At 42.1% G+C, this 22666-nt stretch overlaps 1 protein-coding gene across 1 annotated transcript; it reads left to right on the plus strand.

The window, feature by feature from the left end:
* Nucleotides 1-760: 760 nt before the first annotated feature.
* Nucleotides 761-22341, plus strand: TAS2R1 (taste 2 receptor member 1). The gene is given in 2 exon segments (XM_082382621.1): nucleotides 761-1814; nucleotides 1818-22341. Coding segments are annotated over 2 exon segments (894 nt in total). The 5' UTR covers nucleotides 761-1202; the 3' UTR covers nucleotides 2100-22341.
* Nucleotides 22342-22666: the final 325 nt, after the last annotated feature.

Raw genomic sequence — 22666 nt, forward strand, 5'->3', positions numbered from 1 at the left:
ATGTATGTTGATACAGCCACTATGGAGAACTGTATGGAGGTTCCTTAAAAAACTAAAAATAGAACTACCATACAACCCAGCAATACCACTACTGGGCATATACCCTGAGAAAACCATAATTCAAAAAGAGTCATGTACCACAATGTTCATTGCAGCTCTATTTACAATAGCCAAGACACGGAAGCAACCTAAGTGTCCATCGACAGATGAAAGGATAAAGAAGATGTGGCACATATATACAGTGGAATATTACTCAACCATAAAAATAAATGAAATTGAGTTATTTGCAGTGAGGTGCATGGACCTAGTGTCTGTCATACAGAGTGAAGTAAGTGAGAAAGAGAAAAACAAATACCATATGCTAACACATGTATGTGGAATCAAAAAATAATAATAATAAAATAAAATGGCTCTGATGAACCTAGCGGCAGGACAGGAATAAAGACCCAGATGTAGAGAATGGACTTGAGGACATGATGGGGGGAAGGGTAAGCTGGGATGAAGTGAGAGAGTGGCATGGACATATATACACTACCAAATGTAAAATAGATAGCTAGTGGGAAGCAGCCGCATAGCACAGGGAGATCCGCTTGGTGCTTTGTGACCACCTAGAGGGGTGGGATAGGGAGGATGGGAGGGAGACGCAAGAGGGAGGGGATATAGGGATACATGTATACGTATAGCTGAGTCACTTTGTTATACAGCAGAAACTAACACACCATTGTAAAGCAATTATACTCCAGTAAAGATGTTAAAAAAAAAAAAAGAAAGACTCACAAATGTTAAGTAGAATCACACCTGTAGACACAATTAAATATTCATGGTAGAGATGAAGGAATTAAGAAATTTCCACTGCTTATGAAGTGGAGAAGCCCTTCTCCCAGCCTTGAAGGTGATTCCACCATTCGCTTGTGGTGAAGTTGAATGCTAAGTAGACCTGGAAAATGCCAACACCATCATTAAGAAGCAAATTGTTGCTAGAGTCTCTTTCTTATTTTGCTGCCTCGGAACTAAATTGAGAAAACAGTGATACAAACAAATGTCCACCACATTGCTACCTCATTGCCTTTATTGTTAAGAGTCATGTCCTCCAAAGGCATTCTAATCTAGTTGAAGAAAAATAGAAAACTTGAACAATCCAAACTGTCCCAAAAATCTATAACTATATCACTTTTTACAGTAAATGATTTTTTCTTCTCAAAATGCTGGAGTCTCACCTCACCAGCCACCTCTGTTTGGCAGTGATACAATTTCTCGTTGGGGTTTTAGTAAATGGTATCATTGTGGTTGTGAATGGCACTCACTTGATCAAGCAGCGAAAGATGATTCCATTGGATCTCCTTCTTTCCTGCCTGGCGATTTCCAGGATTTGTCTGCAGCTAGCCATCTTCTACATTAACCTGGCTGTCCTTTCCTTGATTGAATTCCCTCAGCTTGCTGAGAAGTTCGTAATTCTCACATTTATAAATGAATCGGGACTTTGGTTTGCCACATGGCTCAGCCTTCTCTACTGTGCCAAGATTGCCACCATTGCTCACCCACTCTTCTGGTTGAAGATGAGGATATCCAAGTTGGTTCCTTGGCTGATACTTGAGTCCCTGCTATATTCATCTAGTACGGCTGTTTTCCACAGCAAACACAGATGGATATTTTCCAAAGAACACTTCCTGGACCTTTTCTCCCCAAATGCAACCACTCAAATCAAAGAAATACCTGCTTTACAGTTTGCCTTTCTTTTTGCTGAGTTCTCATTGCCATTACTTATCTTCCTTATTTCTTCTCTGCTCTTGATATTTTCCCTGGGGAGACACATCTGACAGATGAGAAACACAGCAACAGGCCCCAGGAACCCTCGCACACGCGTGCACATCAGCCCTCTTCTCTCCATCCTGTCCTTTCTGGTCTTCTATCTCTGCCACTCCATGACAGCTGCTTTGCTCTATTCTCAAATTTTCAACTTTAGAAGCTTCATATTTCTGTTCTGCATCTTGGAGGTTGGTTCATACCACTCTGGACACTCTATTACCTTAATTTTAGGAAATCCTAAAATGAAACAAGATGCAAAGAAATTGCTCCTTTACGGAAAGTGCTGTCAGTGAGAGAGAACTTTGATCCAATCAAAGAACTGGCAGTTCAGTGAGTTAACAGTGCCTGCCATGCCTCCTTAACCAAACGAAGAAGTCTGTTCATAAATATACAAAACATCATCTAAAGATTATTTGTCCAACCTGAGACATTTTTATGGATTCTCTCCTTTTTCAAAGGGTTACACTGATTTTCAAAGCATAATGCATGTTGCTGGATTACATCAATGTCAGTACCCTTGCCAGATGTTACCTAACTGTTGAAGACTGGGTAAGTGTTACAGGGATCTTTCTGTATTATTTCTTACAACTGCATGTGAATCTACAATTATCTCAAAATAAAAAGTTTAAAGAAAAAGGGAAGCACAGGTTTGAACTTGTGATGGCAGAAGGATGCACGAATGTCGTGGGGACCCTGTGTGTCTGATGCCTGGTCTTAGATGATTTAGCCTGGCTGGAAGCGCTGATTGCTCATTTCTTGTTTACCTGGATATTATTTCTGCACTGTTTGTTAGAGTCACAGACAATAGAACCATTTTTCCTCATCAGATCAGAGAGGAAGCTGAGGACAGTCTGACTTTCTCTGTCCTTGTAAGTAGGCTCACCTGCTCCATGGTGCCAAGATCCTAGATGCCGTGGTGACGTGTCCCATCAACTGATAAAAAGGCAGACAGATGGAAGAGGAAGAAAAATCAAGAGCTGAACTCTTTTTTTCCATTCCCTTAATTAGACACACCGACAGACAATAGCTTGCAAATATATTTCACTTTGCACTTGTGTTCTCAGCTTTGGGACCCTTTCAACTGATGGTGGCAATTTGGAACTCCTACCACATTGCATGTCTTCCCAATGAAGCAACATCAGTAGGTGGGTGGGCTGGGGGTATCTCCATCTGCTTGAAGTCACAAATGCATTTTCTATTTGACAATGATGTTGGATGCTAGCTAAGATATATATGTATATTTCTAAAACAACTTCAGAACGTTTCTGCTCCCAGTGAAGCAAAAGACATTCCTCATTTTGGCTATAGCTTAAAGTTCACACATGATGATAGAAAATGTGTTTAGGTTTGGATTTGCCGATCACCAATAATGTGGATTCAAATATTGGTTTATAAGCCTAAGACACACAGGCGTGGTTGTACTAAACTGAGGTCTTTGCTTCAGAAGATCCAGGGAAGTACTCATCTTCCTGGGTGTGGGAAAGCTCTGAGGCTATTCTTCCTCTTCCCACAGAGGAAGGAGCAAAATAACAGCCTTGGTCTTCCCGCTATTTTGTTTTCCCACGTCCCAATAGGTGGGAGGTTTATAGCTAACTGTGCAGTCAGGTGGTCAACTCTGGGAAGAGCAGTTGTGTAATGGAGGTGATGATTGCCCCTTCCTTTGGAGGGGACAGTGAGGGATCACTTTTATTTTCTGTACATCTCAAGTTCAGATGCCTTATCCTTGAATCATGGTGTGTATACCTGCAGGTGGAGAAAAGGAGAGCAGAAGAGATTTCAAATATTCAGGGGAAAACTTGTAAATATACCATTCTCATGTGACTTTTTTACTCAGATGCCAAATTCTCATTCAATTTCATGCAACTCCTGCTTTAATAATGCTGGTTAATAAGATGAACATGAAGGTATGATTGTTTGTATACTTAAAAGTTACCAAAGTTATAAAAAAGATAATGCATGCTAAAGCAAACTCTTCTAGAAACACTTTTGCAGTCTACCTTCCTAGAAATATATTTCTTCCAGAAACGTCGCCTAGCTATCACGTTGATGGGTAGTGTGTGGGACACTCATTGCTCCATCGTTGAAACAAAACTAACTGGGTCTCTGTGTCTCTGGAGCCACCCTTATGTGGACTCCCTAACCTTGACAAATTGTTTTTGTCCCGCTCATTTAGCATGGGGTTAGCCTCTATCGTGGTACGGCATTGTCCTCCACCCCGTCCCTGAATTTTTTGAGATGGAGTGGGGCACAGTTGCCCAGGAGACTTGGCTGTGGGATCACATGCACATGGGTCCAGCCAGAGGAGTGCTGATTGCAGGATGAGGCGTTGTCCACCCTTCCCCTACTTCCTGTGGCCTCCCTGCTCAGTCAGTAGCAAAGGAGATGCGCAAAGAGGCAGGCTCTCACTGAAAAGGGGGCCAGCAATAGCATTCCATTCCATTTCAGAGAGAGGTCAGACACCCCCAAACCAGAAGACAAATGTTGCCACTTTGCGTCCCATTCGCCATTCTGATGTTGACCCCTTCAGTGCCCAAGGTCCAGGGATTCTCCGAGGTTTCAGTGACCATAAGATTGTGACTCCAACCAAGAAGGTTAAATCTGTGTGCTTATAGCAACAGATTTCTCAAAATATAAATGCTGCAACAGTTTGACTCAGGAAATAAACACAACAATTTTAAAACTCTCACAGATTAAGAATGCCTTTTAAATTCTCAGTCTCTCATTCAAATGTAGTAATGGCTTGAAGTTAGAATAATCTGGACCTAAAAATGGGAGGAAGACATAAACATTTAATGTTTACTTGTCTTCTTTAGGTTAGGGACCACCCATTCTAGAGACTTCAGACAGTTTAAATATTATGTCCCATACGCTTAAATACAGTCGTTCTTGTCAAACTATAAGTATTCTAATTTTAGGCTTGGGAAATCTGATTTCCACAACTTTTGGGCATGTAGACCTACATCTCTTTGGGTGAGAGGAGGGATAGGTAGTCAGAAATATCCAAGAAAGAAAGAAACCAGCCAGATCATGCAAATCAACTTTGGCAATCAGTGAGATAACAGATGTTGCAGACAGATGGCGCTCATATTGGAGAACAATCCAAATGACAGGGGCAGGGAGACTCACCTGTTTTAAAGAGGGTCTTGCTAGGGTATGAGTTTGGAATCACATTAGAGATTGTATTAACACAAACTTAATGACAGTGGTATATTCTTTTTGAAAGAATTATTCTTTTGCCACCTAATCATTGTAGACTGTCATCTGAAAACTTTATGCTGGGAAAAGGGTAGGGACTGAGAAAATCGGTCACCGCGAGCTGAAAACATCAAGCTTTTGGGGAGAGTCAACAAAAATTCAGATAGCTCGTGGGCTTTTGTTTCATTGTCTTCCTATGTAAAGCTAGCATCTCCCCCTCTCTCTCTCCTTGATACATTAGACCATCCGATGCATCACTCCATAACTTTGCAGGACGAAATAATGATTGTGTTTAAGATGTGATTTAAACATTTGGCATCATATCTGTGACATCTGGATCTACTTAATCATTCTGGTTGGGGGTCAGGTTGGTGATTTTAGCCTGTAATTCAAAACATTCAAATCAATGAAGTGTGGGTTTCCTTTTTTCCTTTTGGTGCTCTATTTGTTTCTGTTTTAAATGTTTCTCCACAAGATGAGCAATATGACATAATTTTGAATAAAATATCTACTTAAATCTCTGAAAACATGTCTGTTTTTAAAATGATGACTGAAGATCCATTTTATTTCAACCTCAACATTCCTGAGCAAAAACACACATTGTGACTATTTCAATTTTTGAGGTTGGAATGCATGTTCTTAAGTGAAATCTTTACTTTCTAGTAACTAAAATCTCCTCCTCTATAGATTTGTGTAAGTCATATAATATAAGCACGCACTGTGTGTTAACCAGGTAGAATTTGAATTTAGGAGTATCTAAGGCCCCATAGCTAGACTGGGCTCAGCACTTGGTAAGCATGCTCTGAATGACCTAGATTCCAGAACCACTGGGGAAACTTCAGCTTCTTCTGAAGATAAGCAGGTGGAAAAGGATTGGAAAAAAAAAATAAGTGGCTAAAAGCCAGCTAGGATATTGTATTACTAAATATATGGAAGGCCCTCTGGCCACAAACTCACTCATTTGGACAGCAAGAGCTATGCTTGTGATTGCAGATTAATAAGTTTTACTTCACTTGAAACCCGGAGAATTGGCTTCCAGAAAGCATTGACCAGCTATAGTCAAAAAACTTGGTTTCATGACAAATATTCTCTAGCATATGCACCACTGCGTGTCTGCTGTCATACTTGAAATTCTTGAGTCAAGGACTTGTGCCTTTGATCACGGAGGCATGATGCCCTTAACGGCACCAGTTGATGACGGATGTGGAGAACAGGTTCTATGGGAGGAGAGAGGAAACCTTGAGCATAATAATTTAGATTGGGAGGCTAAGTAAATTTGTGTCATACCTTATAGAGATCAGAAACTAATCCATACACAAGACAAACCACTGTCTTCCAAAGCCAGTAACTTGGTCTCCTCAGTTCTTGCTAGAACTGCCCCTGCTTATTTGGGTGATTTATGCAACGTCTGTGCAATGCCGTAAGCGTGGTAGTAAGCTGAGCCTCTGTTCCTTGATCTATAAAATGGGGATGATAATGATAGGTACCACATGCTTAATAAAGTTCCAGGTATGTAATTGTGAGCAGTAATGAAGGCAAATCCCAAGTAAAGGGGCTGAAATAGATACGGTCTCAGGGAATCTCCAGCAGCACCTTGGGGTGGGGTGGGGGACATTGGGGAGAAACTTGTTGAACAATAGAGGGTCATATTAAAGCCTGATTTGGAATCTAGACCCAGCACTCGTGAGCTGGGTGACTTGATGAGCCTGAAGCTCATGTTTCCCCATCTTTGAAGTGGGCACATGGATTATCCCGGGCTGAACGAGATATGCTAATGAGCCAGTGGAATCCATGCCTGGCTGCTGCTAGTGTTGTTTTTTGTTGTTAAACCATATGTAACTGCTGAAATGGGGCCATTTTTGATCTGCTGAAATGACAGTTTCCTATGGTTCACCCCAATAATCAATCAAACATTCACAGAGTTTGGAGGTGAGCTAATTCCAGATAAAGGAAGCAGCATGTGTAGAGGTATCTGGCAAAGAAAGGAAATAAAAACATAGAAAAGCTCAAGAGTGAAAGGAGGAATGACGGGTGTATCAGGCTGCTTTGCTGCAATAACAAGTGGGGCCAGCGTTTCAGTCCTCGCAGCCACGAGTTCCTTCTCACGTACGTTGCGTGATGGCTGTGAGTCTGCAGCAGCCCTGTTGCTGTTCTGAGTCCTGAAGCCGCAGCCCCTGTTTGGGATGCACTGTTCTTGAGGCAGAGGGAAAAGAACGAAGGCTGGGGAGTCACAGGGCAGTTCTACAGCTTCTTCCATATCCACTCCCAGGGGCAAGTGGCCAAATCCAACAGAAAGAAGGGAGAGAGATGAAATCTTACACCAACTATTTGGGAATAAAAACAATTCTACCAGATGAGAAAGTAAAATGAGGAAGCTGCTGTGCAGAGCAGCTTGCTGGCTCCTCAAAAACTTAAACATAGAATCACCATATGACCCCAAAATTCCACTCCCTGGTGAATGCCCAAGAGAACCGAAAACAGAGACTTGCACCAACAAGTGCAATGCTGCTGATATTCACAGCAGCATTGTTCACAATTGCCAAAAAGTGGAAACAACCCAAGAGTCCATGAATGGGTAACAAAAATGTGGAATAGGGGCTTCCCTGGTGGCGCAGTGGTTGAGAATCTGCCTGCCAATGCAGGGGACATGGGTTCGAGCCCTGGTCTGGGAAGATCCCGCATGCCGCGGAGCAACTAGGCCCATGAGCCACAACTACTGAGCCTGCACGTCTGCAGCCTGTGCTCCGCAACAAGAGAGGCCGCGAGAGTGAGAGGCCCGCGCACCGCGATGGAGAGTGGCCCCCACTTGCCACAACTAGAGAAAGCCCTCACACATAAACGAAGACCCAACACAGCCAAAAAAAAAAAAAAAGTGGAATAGACATACAATGGGATATTATTCAGACACGAAAAGGAATGGGATTCTGATACATGCTACAATATACATGAACCTTGAGAACATTGTAAGTGATAGAACACAGACACAAAAGGACAAATCCTGTACGGTTCTGATGCCGAAAGCTTGGCATTTGTGCACCAGTGTCGAAGCTTGGAGACAGCTTTGGGTGAAGTAGAAAAGAAAGCTTTTATTGCTTTGCTAGGCAAAGGGGGACACAGCGGGTTCCTGCCCTGAAAAACTGTGTGTCCCAAGCCGGGAGGATCTGATGAGGAGTTTTATTGCAAAAGTTCAAGGGTGGAGTTGCTGATAAGATTAGGGTGTGTGCAGGGCCTGCACTCCTCTAATCTGGTCTCGGTAATCTTCTTGATGAGCTTCTCTGGTTCTTTTCATGTAGCCTCAGGTGGTCTTTCTATGGTATGAAGAATGCTGACATCTTAAAGCCCTTAAAGACATTGTTATGTGTATCCCTTGAGGTGGAACCAAGACCTTGCCCCAAGGCTGCACTGTTGTTTCTTGGCTGCCCCTCCCTTGTCTTTTCATCCCCTCCTTTCCTGGATTAGCAGCTGTTGAAATCTGCCCTTTGGAACTCAGGGAAGATCTTGGAGGCTGGAGTCAAGAAACAAGAAACAGAAAGGCTTCCATGCCCAGGAGCCCCACAGGGTCCTGCTCGGCTTCAGTTCCACTTATATGAGGTACCTAGAGAAGGCAAATTCATAGAGACAGAAAGTAGAAAAGAGGATATCAGGTATTGGAGGGAGGAGGGAGTTATTGCTTCATTGGTACAGAATTTCTGTTTGGGATGATTAAGAAGTTCTTAGATAGTGGTGATGGTTACACAGCACTGTGACTTACTTAATACCACTGAATTGTACACTTAAGGTGGTAAATTTTATGTTATGTATGTATTACCACAATAAAAAAATTCTACCAGAAAAGGAAACAGGCAAGGGCTGGGTGTACTATTTTTTTTTTAGTTTAATTTTTATTTTATGTTGGAGTATAGTTGATTTACAATGTTGTGTTAGTTTCAGATGTACAGCAAAGTGACTCAGTTATACATATACATATATCCATCTTTTTCAGATTCTTTTCCCATATAGGTTATTACAGAATATTGAGACCCAACACAGCCATAAATAAATAAAAAACAAAAAACAAAAAAAAAATTAAAAAAAAACAAAACAAAAAAACCCCAAATGGACAGACAGAACCCTAGAACAAATGGCAAAAGCAAAGCTATACAGACAAAATCACACAAAGAAGCATACACACAGACACTCACAAAAAGAGAAAAAGGAAAAAAAAATATATAAAAGGAAGAGAGCAACCAAATCAATAAACAAATCTACCAATGATAATAAAGTCTAAATACTAAACTGTGATAAACAGAAAACCAGAAACAAATTAGATGCAGAAAGCAAACCCTAAGTCTACACTTGTTCCCAAAGTCCACCACCTCAATTTGGGATGATTCATTGTCTATTCAGGTATTCCACAGATGCAGGTACATCAAGTTGATTTTGGAGATTTAATCAAATCTGCTCCTGAGGCTTCTGGGAGAGATTTCCCCTTCTCTTCTTTGTTTGCACAGCTCCTGGGGTTCAGCTTTGGATTTGTCCCCGCCGCTGCATGTAGGTCACCTGAGGGTGTCTGTTCTTCGCTCAGACAGGATGGGACTAAAGCAGCAGCTGATTCGGAGGCTCTGGCTCACTCAGGCAGGGGGGAGGGAGGGATATGGTATGTGGGGCAAGCTCGTGGTGGCAGAGGCCGGCGTGACGTTGCACCAGCCCGAGGCGCGCCGTGCGTTCTTCCGGGGAAGTTGTCCCTGGATCACGGGAGCCTGGCCGTGGCGGGCTGCACAGGCTCCCGGGAGGGGCGGTGTGGAGAGTGACCTGTGCTCGCACACAGGCTTTTTGGTGGCGGCAGCAGCAGCCTTAGCGTCTCATGCCCGTCTCTGGGGTCCGTGCTGATAGCCGCGGCTCGTGCCCGTCTCTGGAGCTTGTTTAGGCGGTGCTCTGAATCCCCTCTCCTCGAGCACCCTGAAACAATGGTCTCTTGCCTCTTAGGCAGTTCTGGACATTTTCCTGGACTCCCTCCCGGCCAGCTGTGGTGCACTAACCCCTTCAGGCTGTGTTCACGCCGCCAACCCCAGTCCTCTCCCTGGGATCCAACCTCCGAAGCCCGAGCCTCAGCTCCCAGCCCCCGCCTGCCCTGGCGGGTGAGCAGACAAGTCTCTCGGGCTGGTGAGTGCTGGTCAGCACAGATCCTCTGTGTGGGAATCTCTGTGCTTTGCCCTCTGCACCCCTGTTGCTGCGCTCTCCTCTGTGGCTCCGAAGCTTCCCCCCTCTGCCACCCGCAGTCTCTGCCCGCGAAGGGGCTTCCTAGTGTGTGGAAACCTTTCCTCCTTCACAGCTCCCTCCCAGAGGTGCAGGTCCCGTCCCTATTCTTTTGTAACTGTTTTTTCTTTTTTCTTTTGCCCTACCCAGGTACGTGGGGAGTTTCTTGCCTTTTGGGAGGTCTGAGGTCTTCTGCCAGCGTTCAGTAGGTGTTCTGTAGGAGTTGTTCCACGTGTAGATGTATTTCTGATGTATTTGTGGGGCTGAAGGTGATCTCCACGTCTTACGCCTCCACCAGCTTGAAGGTCCTCTCTGTGAGGCATTCTTTACAGAAAACTCTTTTTTGAAACCATCACTTGTGCTATAATGATGTAGTACAATCGGCAACACAAGCCTCCTAACTAGTAGTTCTCCAATATGCAATTGTTGAGCAATTTAGGATCACCTAAAATTTAGAAGAGATATGTATTAAAACATATGTGATAAAACACAAAGCGTGACATACTATAATGGCAAAGTAATTAAGCTTACATGTCTGTGTACACAGTAGGTCAAAAGCTTAAAGGAAGGTAATATAAGAGCCATTCAGCACCATTCCCATCAGTAGCCAACCATCTGCAGGATAATGCAGGGCTTGATACCTTTTCCCTACTAGTTTTTCAAAACTATGACAATTTTATGACATGAGCTGGTTGTTCCAGGAAAAATGTAATGATAAAAGAGTACATGATTCAATTTGTTGTTATAACTGTCTTACGGACTGTTTTTGGAAAAATTACGTGAGCGTTTATTAAAATGTATTCTGTGTGAGGTGTTATGCTAAACCAGGTTTTCTCCATCTTGACAGTGTTGACATTTGGGGCTGGATATTTAAGGGGGGTTGGTGGATGCTATCCTGTGCAATATAGCATGTCTTCCAGCCTCTAAGCATTAGATGCCAGCAGTACACCACTTGCCCCAGGTGTGACAACCAAAAGTGATTCCAGACTTTGCCAAATGTTCGCTGAGTGGCAAAATCACCCCCCATTGAACACCACTGTCTTAACATGTGGGGACAAAGGTGGATACAACAGTTTCTGTCCTCAAAGCATTCAGAAACTAAAGGCAGATAAAAGCAAGTCACCTTGTACAGTGTGGCATAAAACTAAATTCAGTATTTGGAGAATTCACCAACAGAGCACAAAGTGGGGAGTGATTTATTAAACCTTTGTGGAATGGAAGCTTTTCCAACCTAGCAGTTGATCACAATGGACCCAGCAGAGCCCCAAATGGGGCATATGTCCCTATGGATACTTGTTACTTTGTCTGAAGGTGTCCTGAAGGGCTCTTAGGATGAATCTCACTTTTAGAAATCTGGAAGGGAAATCATATGAAACCATTCAAGGTGAGAGCAGGTGCCTAGATTTCTTTGTGATTCTTCTCTGAATATGCAGTGTCTGTGCTACCCAGGACTCTACTCTGTTCTTTGTGTTACAACTTCAATGAGTTGTAGGGAACAGCCGTGAACATCTTCAAGGAGACGTCGAGGAATGTGGTTCATGGGTGGGCCCTATCAAAAGTGATCCAGATTCAAGCCTGACGATCAGGATAAACCTTGTTCTTCTCCCTTGGAAGGAAAGAGAAAAATACTAAAAACTTTCCAATTTTACATTCTGCAGGCAGGAAAAGTGAAAAGGGCAGGGCATCCTCCTATGAAATGAGGAAGCCAGGAGCTCTCAGAACAGCAGTGACTACAGCTTCTGTGATTTCTCCATCAAACCTCCATCGTTGTGCCTGTCACTTTGCCTGCAAATGCTGGGTCCTTGTCTGTACCCTGCAGACTCTGGGAGGGTGTATCTGGGTTTTCTTCTCACCCCCAGAATTCCTTCTCCCTTTTGGTGTTTGGCAGATGGTACATTTTTAAGTAGAACAAAACTCAATTATATTAGGGTTTTCATAGCAAAGGAAAGAGAAAAAAATATTACAAAGTCACTTTAAAAGAGAGCTTTTGTTTTCTAATTCTCTGTTCCTAAAGACATCAGGCCACAGGACCAGCACGTGCCTCTTCCCTGTCACCCAAGTCTTGCCATGACGTTTACATACTGAGCCCTTCAGCATGGTCTGCGCACTTCAGTTTCGCAAAAAAGTCATGGTAACACTAAAGGGGAAAAAATGTAAAAAAAAATTCTGTTCTGAGTCTAGACCAGCAACATCGTTTTCAGCACTGACTTGAACCAGCGGAGGTAACGCACAGCACACCGAAGACTTAAAGGAAATAACCATGCCGGATTCTACGTATTCATGTGCTGTTTGTCTTTTGAATTCAAGCACCTGGAGCGGGTATTTGGTTCTCAAATATTCTATTGTGACTTTTGTGAGAACTTGCTTGGGGAGTAGCAGTAATTCTTCATAGAAAACTGTATTTCACGTAGAACAGGTCTTCTGGCGCAGGAATCTCGAGGAGTAAAAAATAAAAATTCATGAGGCTTAAGCTACATTTTTTTCCCATTCAATAATTTCCATCACCAGTCTCTTCAGTGAGCACGCGCAAAGGCTACTGAAGGCACATCAACTCGCCTGAGACGCGCACTGGTTCCATGGAAGGATGGGGGGATAAGAAACGTCTGTCCCAGGCGCGCAGCCTTCCTGCCGCTGTGGAACTGATGCCATTGGGCCCCGGAGGCTGCATTTCAGTGCTCGTGGGAAGACCTCCGAGGTCGCCTGGTGCAGCCTCCCCCTTACAGTCTAGCACATCAATCAAGATAACCATGGTCGTTGGTCGTGCTCTTGTGCTAAGTGAGGGTGAGCTAAGTATTTTAATGAGCAACGCAACAAACCAAACAGAGGAAAATGGTCCTGAATACAGAACCGCTTTGTGTCTTTGAAGCCATTTGTTTTAGTGAGAAGGACACATCAGAGAATTTCTGACTCTGAGATGAAAAACGTACAAAAGTCTGGCCTCACCTGTCAGTCATCAGCTCGGAATGGTGACAGTTTTACATGGACAAATGGCTCGGAACAGATGGAACAAATCCTGATGTGGAGGAATTCACATGATGATTACCCCATATTACCCTGATTAAATCTGCTCACTTGCACTCATCTGTAATGAGCAGTCATTAAAAGAGACAATACTAAATATTCTTGAGGTAACTGACAGGCGGAGAGGGTCGCTTATTTATATTCAAATCATTCAGCTCCTCCAAAGAAAGTGCTATTTTTTTTCACATGCAGTTAACTTGACATTGGCAAGCTTCTCACCAGGTAGACAGCTATAATGACCATCCTTCTTCCTTTCCAGCGAACACGGACATTTACTTTGGGATTAGTGTCATCATGAAAGTGAGCGATAGTTTTAATACCTTTCCCAAGTGGGTCTTCCCACTTCATTATCAAGGGAACAATTCCTGCTTTAAGGAACATGCATCTGTATTAACGTTATTGTATATTTAATAAGATTGTTCAAATAAGAAAGAAATAGACTCTGGGCAAACCAGGGCAGACATCCTTTCTGAACCTTCCCTGTAGAATAGCTCAGCCCTTAGAAAGCCTATATGGAATTTATTCCGTCTAAAATTCACAACATTTTGGTTGAAAAGCTCCAGAGTCTTTCAGACTAAGAATTCTTTAAATCCATTCATTTGCTTCTCTCCACTTGAATTTGAGGTTGATCTTTAGGACTAAAATTTTTGTCTTTAATATTCAGGTCACTCCCAGATGCTTGTCCCTCCTCTGCTCTATTTATCCTGATAATATATTTCTGTGCTTTTCCTTACTCCTCTCAATGTCCTAAAATTTACTTGCATTACAGCAAATAGAATAATGGAGCCATGTGATACATTGAATTTGTCTTACACATAAAGAACTCAAAGTGCTTTACAAGCAAGAATCCCTTGTTAGTTACAATGAGGAAAGGGTGCTGCACTTATATCACTTGAGTAACTGCTGGTTCTCACGATTTTGTCTTCAGCTCTGAACTGAGCTGGGGAATTTCAAATCCTTCCTTGCTTCTTCCCTCCCTTCCTCTCTCCCTCCTTATGTGTCAACACATATTTATTGGGCGTTATGACTAGGCACTGTTCTAAGCATGGAACATGTAGCAATGAACAAGACAGACAGAGTCTCTGTCATCTTGGACATTACATCTTAGTTGGGAAGATGAGAATTGAGCAAATAAGGAAATAAATACTTCCAGGTAATGCAGAGAGAGGTGCACTTTTAGGGAACATGGTCAGGGAAGGTAGACTCCTCCAGAGAGGAAGTGATAACTGAAAAGAGAACTGAACGAGAAGCGATCATCTATAGATATCGAGGGAATGAGCATTCCAAGTGGAGTGGGCAGGAGACAGCAATGCCCCCTTGAATCAAAAAAAGAGCTTGAAGTGCTCCAGAAAAACAAAGGCCCAAACTTTGCGGTGCCTGGAGAACATGAGCAAAGGGAAGAGCCCAAGGAGGGGAGAACAGAGGGGCAGGCAAGGCCAGATCATGGCAGGCTTTGGGCCATGGTAAGGACTAGGTTACATCCTCATGTGATAGGAAACCATTGCAAAGTTTGTGTGAGTGTATGTGTTTGGCAGGGGGTTATGTTTGGTATGTTTGGTATGTGTTATGCATTTGTCATAATCAGATCTATGTTCTGAAACATTTACTCTGACTGCTGTAAGAAAAGAAAAGAGAAGAAAAAAAGAAAGTAAAGGAAAAGAAAAGAAAAGCATTTCCTCTGGAGAACAGACTTGGGAGTCAGGAAAGAGCTAGAGTGGGAACAGAAAGACCAGTCTGAAAGCTGCTGTGGTACACTAGGCAAGGGATGCTGTCGCCCCAGATGAGATTGGTAGAAGAGGGTGGAAAGAAATATCTGGATTTGAAATCCCAGCAGGGATTTAAGATGGTTTTGATAGGGGGAGTAAGGGAAAGAGAGAAATCAAGAATACTTTGGGGTTGTTGGCATGCTCCACCGGTGAGCAATGGTGCCATTTTTCAAGAAGGGAAGATTGGGGGAAGTTAAAATCAAGGGCTCTATTGTAGACATTTTCAGTCTTAGGTGCCTATTCCAGGAAAATCTGTTACTAAGCAGTGAGTGATAAATTTGGAGTTTTGGGGGAGTGACAAGGGCTAGAAATATGCACTTGGAATTTACTTGCATGTCCATGAGGCTGGACAAGATTATGTAGAGAAGAGGTTGCCAACTGGAGTGCCCAAGTTCTATAAATAAGAAATTATTTTGTGCACTCAAGTCACTCCAACTGTCCTGTCTGATGCCACCTCTCTGGGGAGGGAAGGGTAATGAGAGCAGAGTACGTGAGTTAATACTTGCAACCCTGAAATCAACCCTACCAGTCATGGGAGCCTAATCTCATTATATATGGCTTATTCTATTTGCTGTTTAATTTAGAAATACCGCTCCTTTATTTACAGGGAGGATTGATCCGGAGATTTTTCTGGTGCTATATTTGATCAATTTGATTATCCATGTTATGCTAGATTTATCAAAAAGTTGTTAAGCTTTTCTTATTTTCTATGCACCAGAACAATTTAAATTGCATGGGAATTATCTGTTTCTTGGGGGATGGAAAGAATTCGCAGTGAAAGAATCTGAAGCCAGAAGCTTTTGGGAAAGAGCAGAATCCTTACCATTTATTTAGCTCTTAAAATGCTAAACAGTTGACAGACACAGTATCAATTTGCCTTCTTGAAGACTCTATGAAATCAACATTATCTCCACTTTACAGATGATTAAATTGAGGTGCACAGAGGGTTGGAAATTGCCCAAAGACATGTAGTTAAAAAGTAACATTTCCCAGATGTGGACCCAAATCTGATATTAAATACTATTTGTGTCCTTAAACATTAAGCATCACTTCCTCCCACGTTAAAGCTCAGTGACAGTGAAAATGCCTTTGAGCGGTTTAGGGATAAAGGTTGGACAACGGCTATTTTTGGCCTTCCCCGCATTCGTTCCCTCCTCTTTACCCTGACTTCCTTTGGAGGAACCAACACCCCCGCACTCCATCCTTGTTATGTCTCTTATTTGGGGCTGTCCTCATCTCTGAATCCAGGAAGAGGCACATGATCAAGTGTTAACAGTTAACATAACCACTCACCTGGCCAGGGGAGATCCATTCAAGGATGAGCATGAGGTCTAAATTCATCAAGTCAGAACGAATCCCAGAATTTTTGATATAGCAGGCTGGGCAAAATGAGCCTCTCTGTTCGAGATAGGATGTTTGCCTGAAGCTGCTGGCAGCCATCTTGCCACCATGAGGAGGGACCTGAACCTGCCAAAGAATGGATTCTATGCAACGAACGTCAGTGCCCAGAAAAGAGAGAGCAAGACCAGTGCTCAGAACTCGTCAGCCTCCAGAGTCAGCCCTCGTATTCTGTTGGCCTTGACATTTAAATGAACGTTTAAATTCCCAGTTTTTGCTGAAGAAAACTTGAGGTGGGTTTTTCTCACACTGGATATACTATAATATAATACCTGCGGGCTATATAGAAAAGCAGAGATGTGCTTTTCATTTTTCACATTTAAGAATTAGAGCCAGAGAGGTGACTTTCCTACAGCCAGGCATTTAGTGATATTCCTAGGGCCCAAACCTGTGAAGTTAAAGCTGAGTGCTCTCTTCACTAAAGTCAAAGTTTTTTCAAACATATTTGTAGGAGAGTTGTTTAGAAAAAATAAAAAAATTCTTTTCTGGGGTTTCCCTATACATTTTTTTTCCAGTTTATTTATTTATTTATTTTTGGATGCGTTGAATTTTCATTGCTGCGTGCGGGCTTTCTCTAGTTGCGGTGAGCGGGGGTTACTCTTCGTTGTGGTGCTTGGGCTTCTCTTGTTGCAGACCACAGGCTCTAGGCACTCGGGCTTCCGTAGTTGTGGTTTGGAGGCTCTAGAGCATAGGCTCTGTAGTTGTGGCACACAGGCTTAATTGCTCCGCGGCATGTGGGATCTTCCTGGACCAGGGCTCGAACCTGTGTCCCCTGCATTGGCAGGCAGATTCTTAACTACTGCACCACCAGGGAAGCCCTCCCTATACATTTAATGATTTCTTCCCCGTCACAAACTCACTTGAACAGCTCAGGGTTTTATTGTGCTATAGGAAGAGTTCACAAAGCGTGAGGTTACCATATGGACATCAGTTTTATTCACTCCACACTGCATAGACTGTCACTGGCATTGAACACTGAATGGCTACACTTTGTTCAGAGGATGCATGGTCCTATAGACTTTAATCTGCTTTGGCGTATGTTGGTTGCAAACATCAGACTGGACACATGGATGAAGATGGTGCATATGTGGTCTTGAAAACCATAGTGCGGTTTCTGCCCTGGTCCAATCTTGAATGGTTCCCGTTTAACCTAGGAGCTGAGACTCTTTTTCCTGCCCCACAGAGAAAGGATATTACTTAGGAATTACAATGAAATGGTAGGACTGGGCATTCTGGGTTTTCATGCATAAAGACTTGTTTCTCCTTCTCCCCCTCAAGACAGGCTTCTCCAGATGTAATTTTGTCAGCTTCTAGAAGACTCAGATTGTTGCTTCTTGCTTTGTTTCCCCAGCAGCTGGGAGTAGGCTTCATGGTCTCCCATGTCCTGTGGTTTGGGGACACGGCCCATCCCCTGCATCCAAGAAGAGACATATATGTGTGGATATATACTGTGATACTCTAGAAACATCTGCTGAGTGAACAACAGTGAAAAAATAAATAAACAAAGCTTCTCAGCTTTAGGAAGGTGTTGCTAGTCAGACTTCAGTATTACATAATCTTTGTAATGGTTTTCCTCTGGCACAGAATGTTATTCCATCTACCCACCATAGTCTAGCATCTACCTGTTGTGAACATTTCTGGGACACGTGAGTGGGATGAAAGATACAACCTGTGACTAGGAAATAGAATGAATCGCACTGATTCAGAGGGAGTGAAAAAAAAAAGAAAACATGAACTTGACCTTCTGAATTCAATACAGTAAACTTAATACAGAACCACATCACCTCAGATCTGCAAAGGATATTAGTGCTTATTTGTGGCAACTCCTTATTGTATGAAGAAAGAGAAAGCAGAATCCCAGAAAAGATAAACAATCCTCTTTGACTTATTCCAGGGAATAGTCAGGTGTATTCTAGAAGAGTGGATACTGTGGATTTACTTCTCCTAGTTATGACTAGGGCAGCCTTCATGGGAGCAGGATGGAATAATGGTAGGACATTGATGAATGGGACATGGTGGCTATGGTCCTTCCAAGGCATGACTAATGACCATTTTGGGGGGGAGAGATGTGCAAACCCCCCATATATGTACCTGTATCCCACCAATGTTGACTGCAAAGTATAGACACAGGAATTTTCAGTCTTTTCTCCAAATGTGAGAAAAAAAGAACATTTAACAATGGTATCCAAGGCTCTTCAGCCATTCATAGATTAAAATTGGTCCAACATAATTTAAATTGCAAGGTAATATATTAGAAATGGAAACCCAAAGGCAACCTTTCATTATAATTTTCTGTTGTCATTAATACTTACCCTTGTACATTTAAGGCTCCTTACATATATAATAAATGATGATAGGGAATTTTCATTTTATGAAATATTATCCTTCCTCAATTACCCACCAATCTGAATATTGTCTTGTTATAGTTAAATCGATAATACCAATTTTTAAAATCTACTCTTCCTTCCAGGCACAAAACATGTTTTAGATAATCATAGATTCTACTGTAGCAGAGGAGATTTGGGTAATGTTAACAATTAAGCCATCAGGAGTAGCTTAATTTTTTTGTTAGGTTTAGGTGACTCTTTGTTAGGTTTAGGTGACCCTTTTTTTCTAGTTATGGCTTAACACAGTGATTTACAAGACTTACTTCCTCCTAAGAATTCACACAATCATGAAAAAAGAAATTTTGGCTATAAAAACGAGATGAGATCAAATATACCCCAAAGTAATTGTTGTCAGAGATATTCCGAATGCATCATGCTTTGATCTAAACCAGAGAAAGAGAAAGTAAATATGACCGTGGATACACAGTGGTATGGAGCCGGAGAGGAGGGGAAAACAGCACGACACATGAGAGAAAAACATGGTCTTAATTATATGGACTGTTAATTTATGCAGCTCAGATCTCTTGTGTTGACCCAGATTGCCAGGAACAGACATTTAGACCTCATTTTAGTTTCTAACCACTTTTAAAACTGATTTATAAAACCTATTTTCATGCCTTTTTTCCCCCCAAATAATCTATCAGGTCTACAGTGGAAGTGATCTGCATTGCTTCTGCATCATTTCAGGTGCGCCAAAGTGTGACCGGAAGAGGCCAGAACCACACCCTCTGTAAGGTTAGATGAAGCTCCCATGCACTGGGCCTTGGGGGACATGAAGGCTACCCCAAGCAGAAGCACAGGCCACCTACTTTCGCCAGGTCTCCATCGGCCCCATAATCGCCACTACTGGAGGGACAGCAGTAAGGCATGACACATTCTTTGCAAAGCAGTGTCCTGGCAAAATGAAGACCTCAATTTCTTTTGACACCTCTGCCCTTTTTTGATAGGGACTTGTATCATCATGTAGGAAGAATCTATAATAATGATCTACACCCAGTGACATCTAGCAAACATTTGGATCTCAACCTCAATTCAGTCCTAGCAAGGCTGTCCACTCATGTAGAGGGGTGGGAAGCAGCATCAGTACCAAAGCATCCTTGAAGGGTCTCCTTTCCAGCTTTTCTCCTCTGGAAAGCCCCTTCTCCATCAGCTCACTCCTGACTCTGATTTAAAGCTCTTTTATCTTGTGGTTCTGATAGTGAGTTTGTTGTGAGGTCCATAATTGCTCATTGCTAAAAGGGAGCTAGAAACACCTGCTTAATTCTGAGGGTCATCATCAAAACTGGACTGGACCAAAGCAGTGTAGGAATGATTTAACAATTGAAAGCTATCTTAAAGATCCACTAACTACTTCATTCAGCAAATGTACCAAGCACCTTGGCACACACAGGTCTTTGACATTGCACTTATTTATTTGTCCACTGAACAAATACTTCCTGGGCACCTACTGTTGTGTTTATTCATATGCCTCATTACCAAAGTCTGGAAGCAGCAGAATGATTAAGTTAATATAGCTACTCAAAAAACTGTTCACAGAAACAGACTCACAGACATAGAGAACAGACTTGTGGTTGCCAAGGGGGCGGGAAAGGGATAGCTTGGGAGTTTGGGATTAACAGATGCAAACAATTACATATAGAATGGATAAACAACAAGGTCCTACTGTATAGCACAAGGAACTATATTCAATATCCTGTGATAAACCATAAGGGAAAAGAATACAAAAAAGAATGTATATATATGTATAACTGAATCACTTTGCCCTACAGCAGAAATAAACACAACATTGCAAATCAACTGTATTTCAATAAAATAAATTAAAAAACAAAAAACAAAAAACTGTTCATGATTGCATTTGAAATAAGTTACTTGCCACTATTTTCTTTTAGAGCCCATAATATAGCAAATGTTACGTAGAGAAGTATAGTTAACAAGAGTTGGGAGTGTCTGCAAAAGATCTGTGCAAGAGCTTGCCGACTCTAATGTTGTAGCCTCAGTGTAGTGTCTCAGGGTTACTCAAGCTACATCTTATCTTTCCAAACTACTCCTGGCCGATGCCTCGCTGGAATGCAACTTTATCAGCTTCTAGTTTCCCAATTTCCTCTAATTCAATCAGAAGTCAGCAGTCACATGTCCTAGGGCAAATTCTATCTCAAATATGGATTTTTAATGACACACAAATATGCGCTGCATGTTCCAGCAAGGTATTCTGTGCTATGCAAAAGTGTATTAAAAGTGGAGCCACATTTACATTTGTTTTGCACTTGTGACTGAGGAGGTCAAACTATGCAAACTGCATCCACTCTTGTCAATACTTTCAAGCAAAAGAAAATTTTATTCAAGTAAAGTTAGATTCATGACTAACAGAACAGCTAATATTCCTCATTTTGGAGAAAAGGCTGCATTTTTTTTAAAAAAAATTAGGCATTTATGTTTTATCTAAAGCTGAGAATACTTAACAAATATGCCTGTCTGTTTTAAACCAGGTATAATAGCCTGCATATAAATATGCAGTTAAAAAGCAGATTTAATTATAAGCAGTTTACAGCCCAAATGGAGACAGTTATACAGTCTGCAATTGGTGCTGGAAATTTTCATATGAAAAATAAAATTAGTAACAGAGGAATAAAAGACATTTAGTGATTTCCAAGGAGGTGTTTTAGAGACAGCCAGTTCTTACCCAACATCTACAAATAAAGACTACATCCATAAGAAACTTTGTATTTTCTAAGTGAGGTGATAGAAAAAAATCTTCCCTAACATAGCTACAGAATTATCATCTTATTATATACATGCTGGACTTATTTATAGCTGCTTCACCATGGGAAAATTTTTTCCAAATGAGAGAAATCGGATTTTTAAAAAAAATCATCAACAGTGTTTGTCCCTGAAAACACTGAACACCAAATGGGGGCGGGGGAAGCAAAATAACAATTTCACCTGTGCAGTGCACTTCCCATGTACCCTTGGCCGTGTAGAGTGCATAGATCCATGCTGGCATTTCTATAGAGTTGCCTGGTTCCTCTATGAAGCTCCAGATCTGCCACATCAGGGATAATGGGACTTTATGCCTCTGGTTTTGCAGGGATTTTTGCTGGGTGTGGTGCACCCCATGCCAGGATGGACCCTGTGGTGTGCAGGTGTCGCTATCCAGGTAGCCTGAGTTTAACATGCTTGCAACACTCTTCTATAGCCACACGATTCAGGCCCTCTCCTAATCCAGGTCAAATGTCACCTCATCAAAAAGGCCTTATCTGATTTCCCGATCCCACACCATCATCACTCTTCACGCCTCCCCCGCCCCCATTTCAGTCTTCTTTCCTTCCATAACACTTAGCACTATTGAACATATTAACTTTTTTCTTTTAACATCCTTATTGGAGTATAATTGCTTTACAATGTTGTGTTAGTTTCTGCTGTATAACAAAGTGAATCAGCTGTATGTACACATATATCCCCATATCCCCTCCCTCTTGCATCTCCCTCCCACCTTCCGTATCCCACCCGTCTAGGTGATCACAAAGCACCAAGCTGATCTCCCTGTGCTATGCAGCTGCTTCCCACTAGCTATCTATTTTACATTTGGTAGTGTATATATGTCCATGTTACTCTCTCACTTCATCCCAGCTTACACTTCCCACTCCCCATGTCCTCAAGTCCATTCTCTATGTCTGCGTCTTTATTCCTGTCCTGCCCCTAGGTTCATCAGAACCTTTTTTTTTTTTTTTTTAGATTCCATGTATATGTGTTAGCATACGGTATTTGTTTTTCTCTTTCTGACTTACTTCACTCTGTATGACAGACTCTAAGTCCACCCACCACACTACAAATAAATCAATTTCGTTTCTTTTTATGGCT

This window comes from Balaenoptera borealis (assembly GCF_965194805.1).
Source record: "Balaenoptera borealis genome assembly, chromosome: 2".
Taxonomy (NCBI): Eukaryota; Metazoa; Chordata; class Mammalia; order Artiodactyla; family Balaenopteridae; genus Balaenoptera; species Balaenoptera borealis.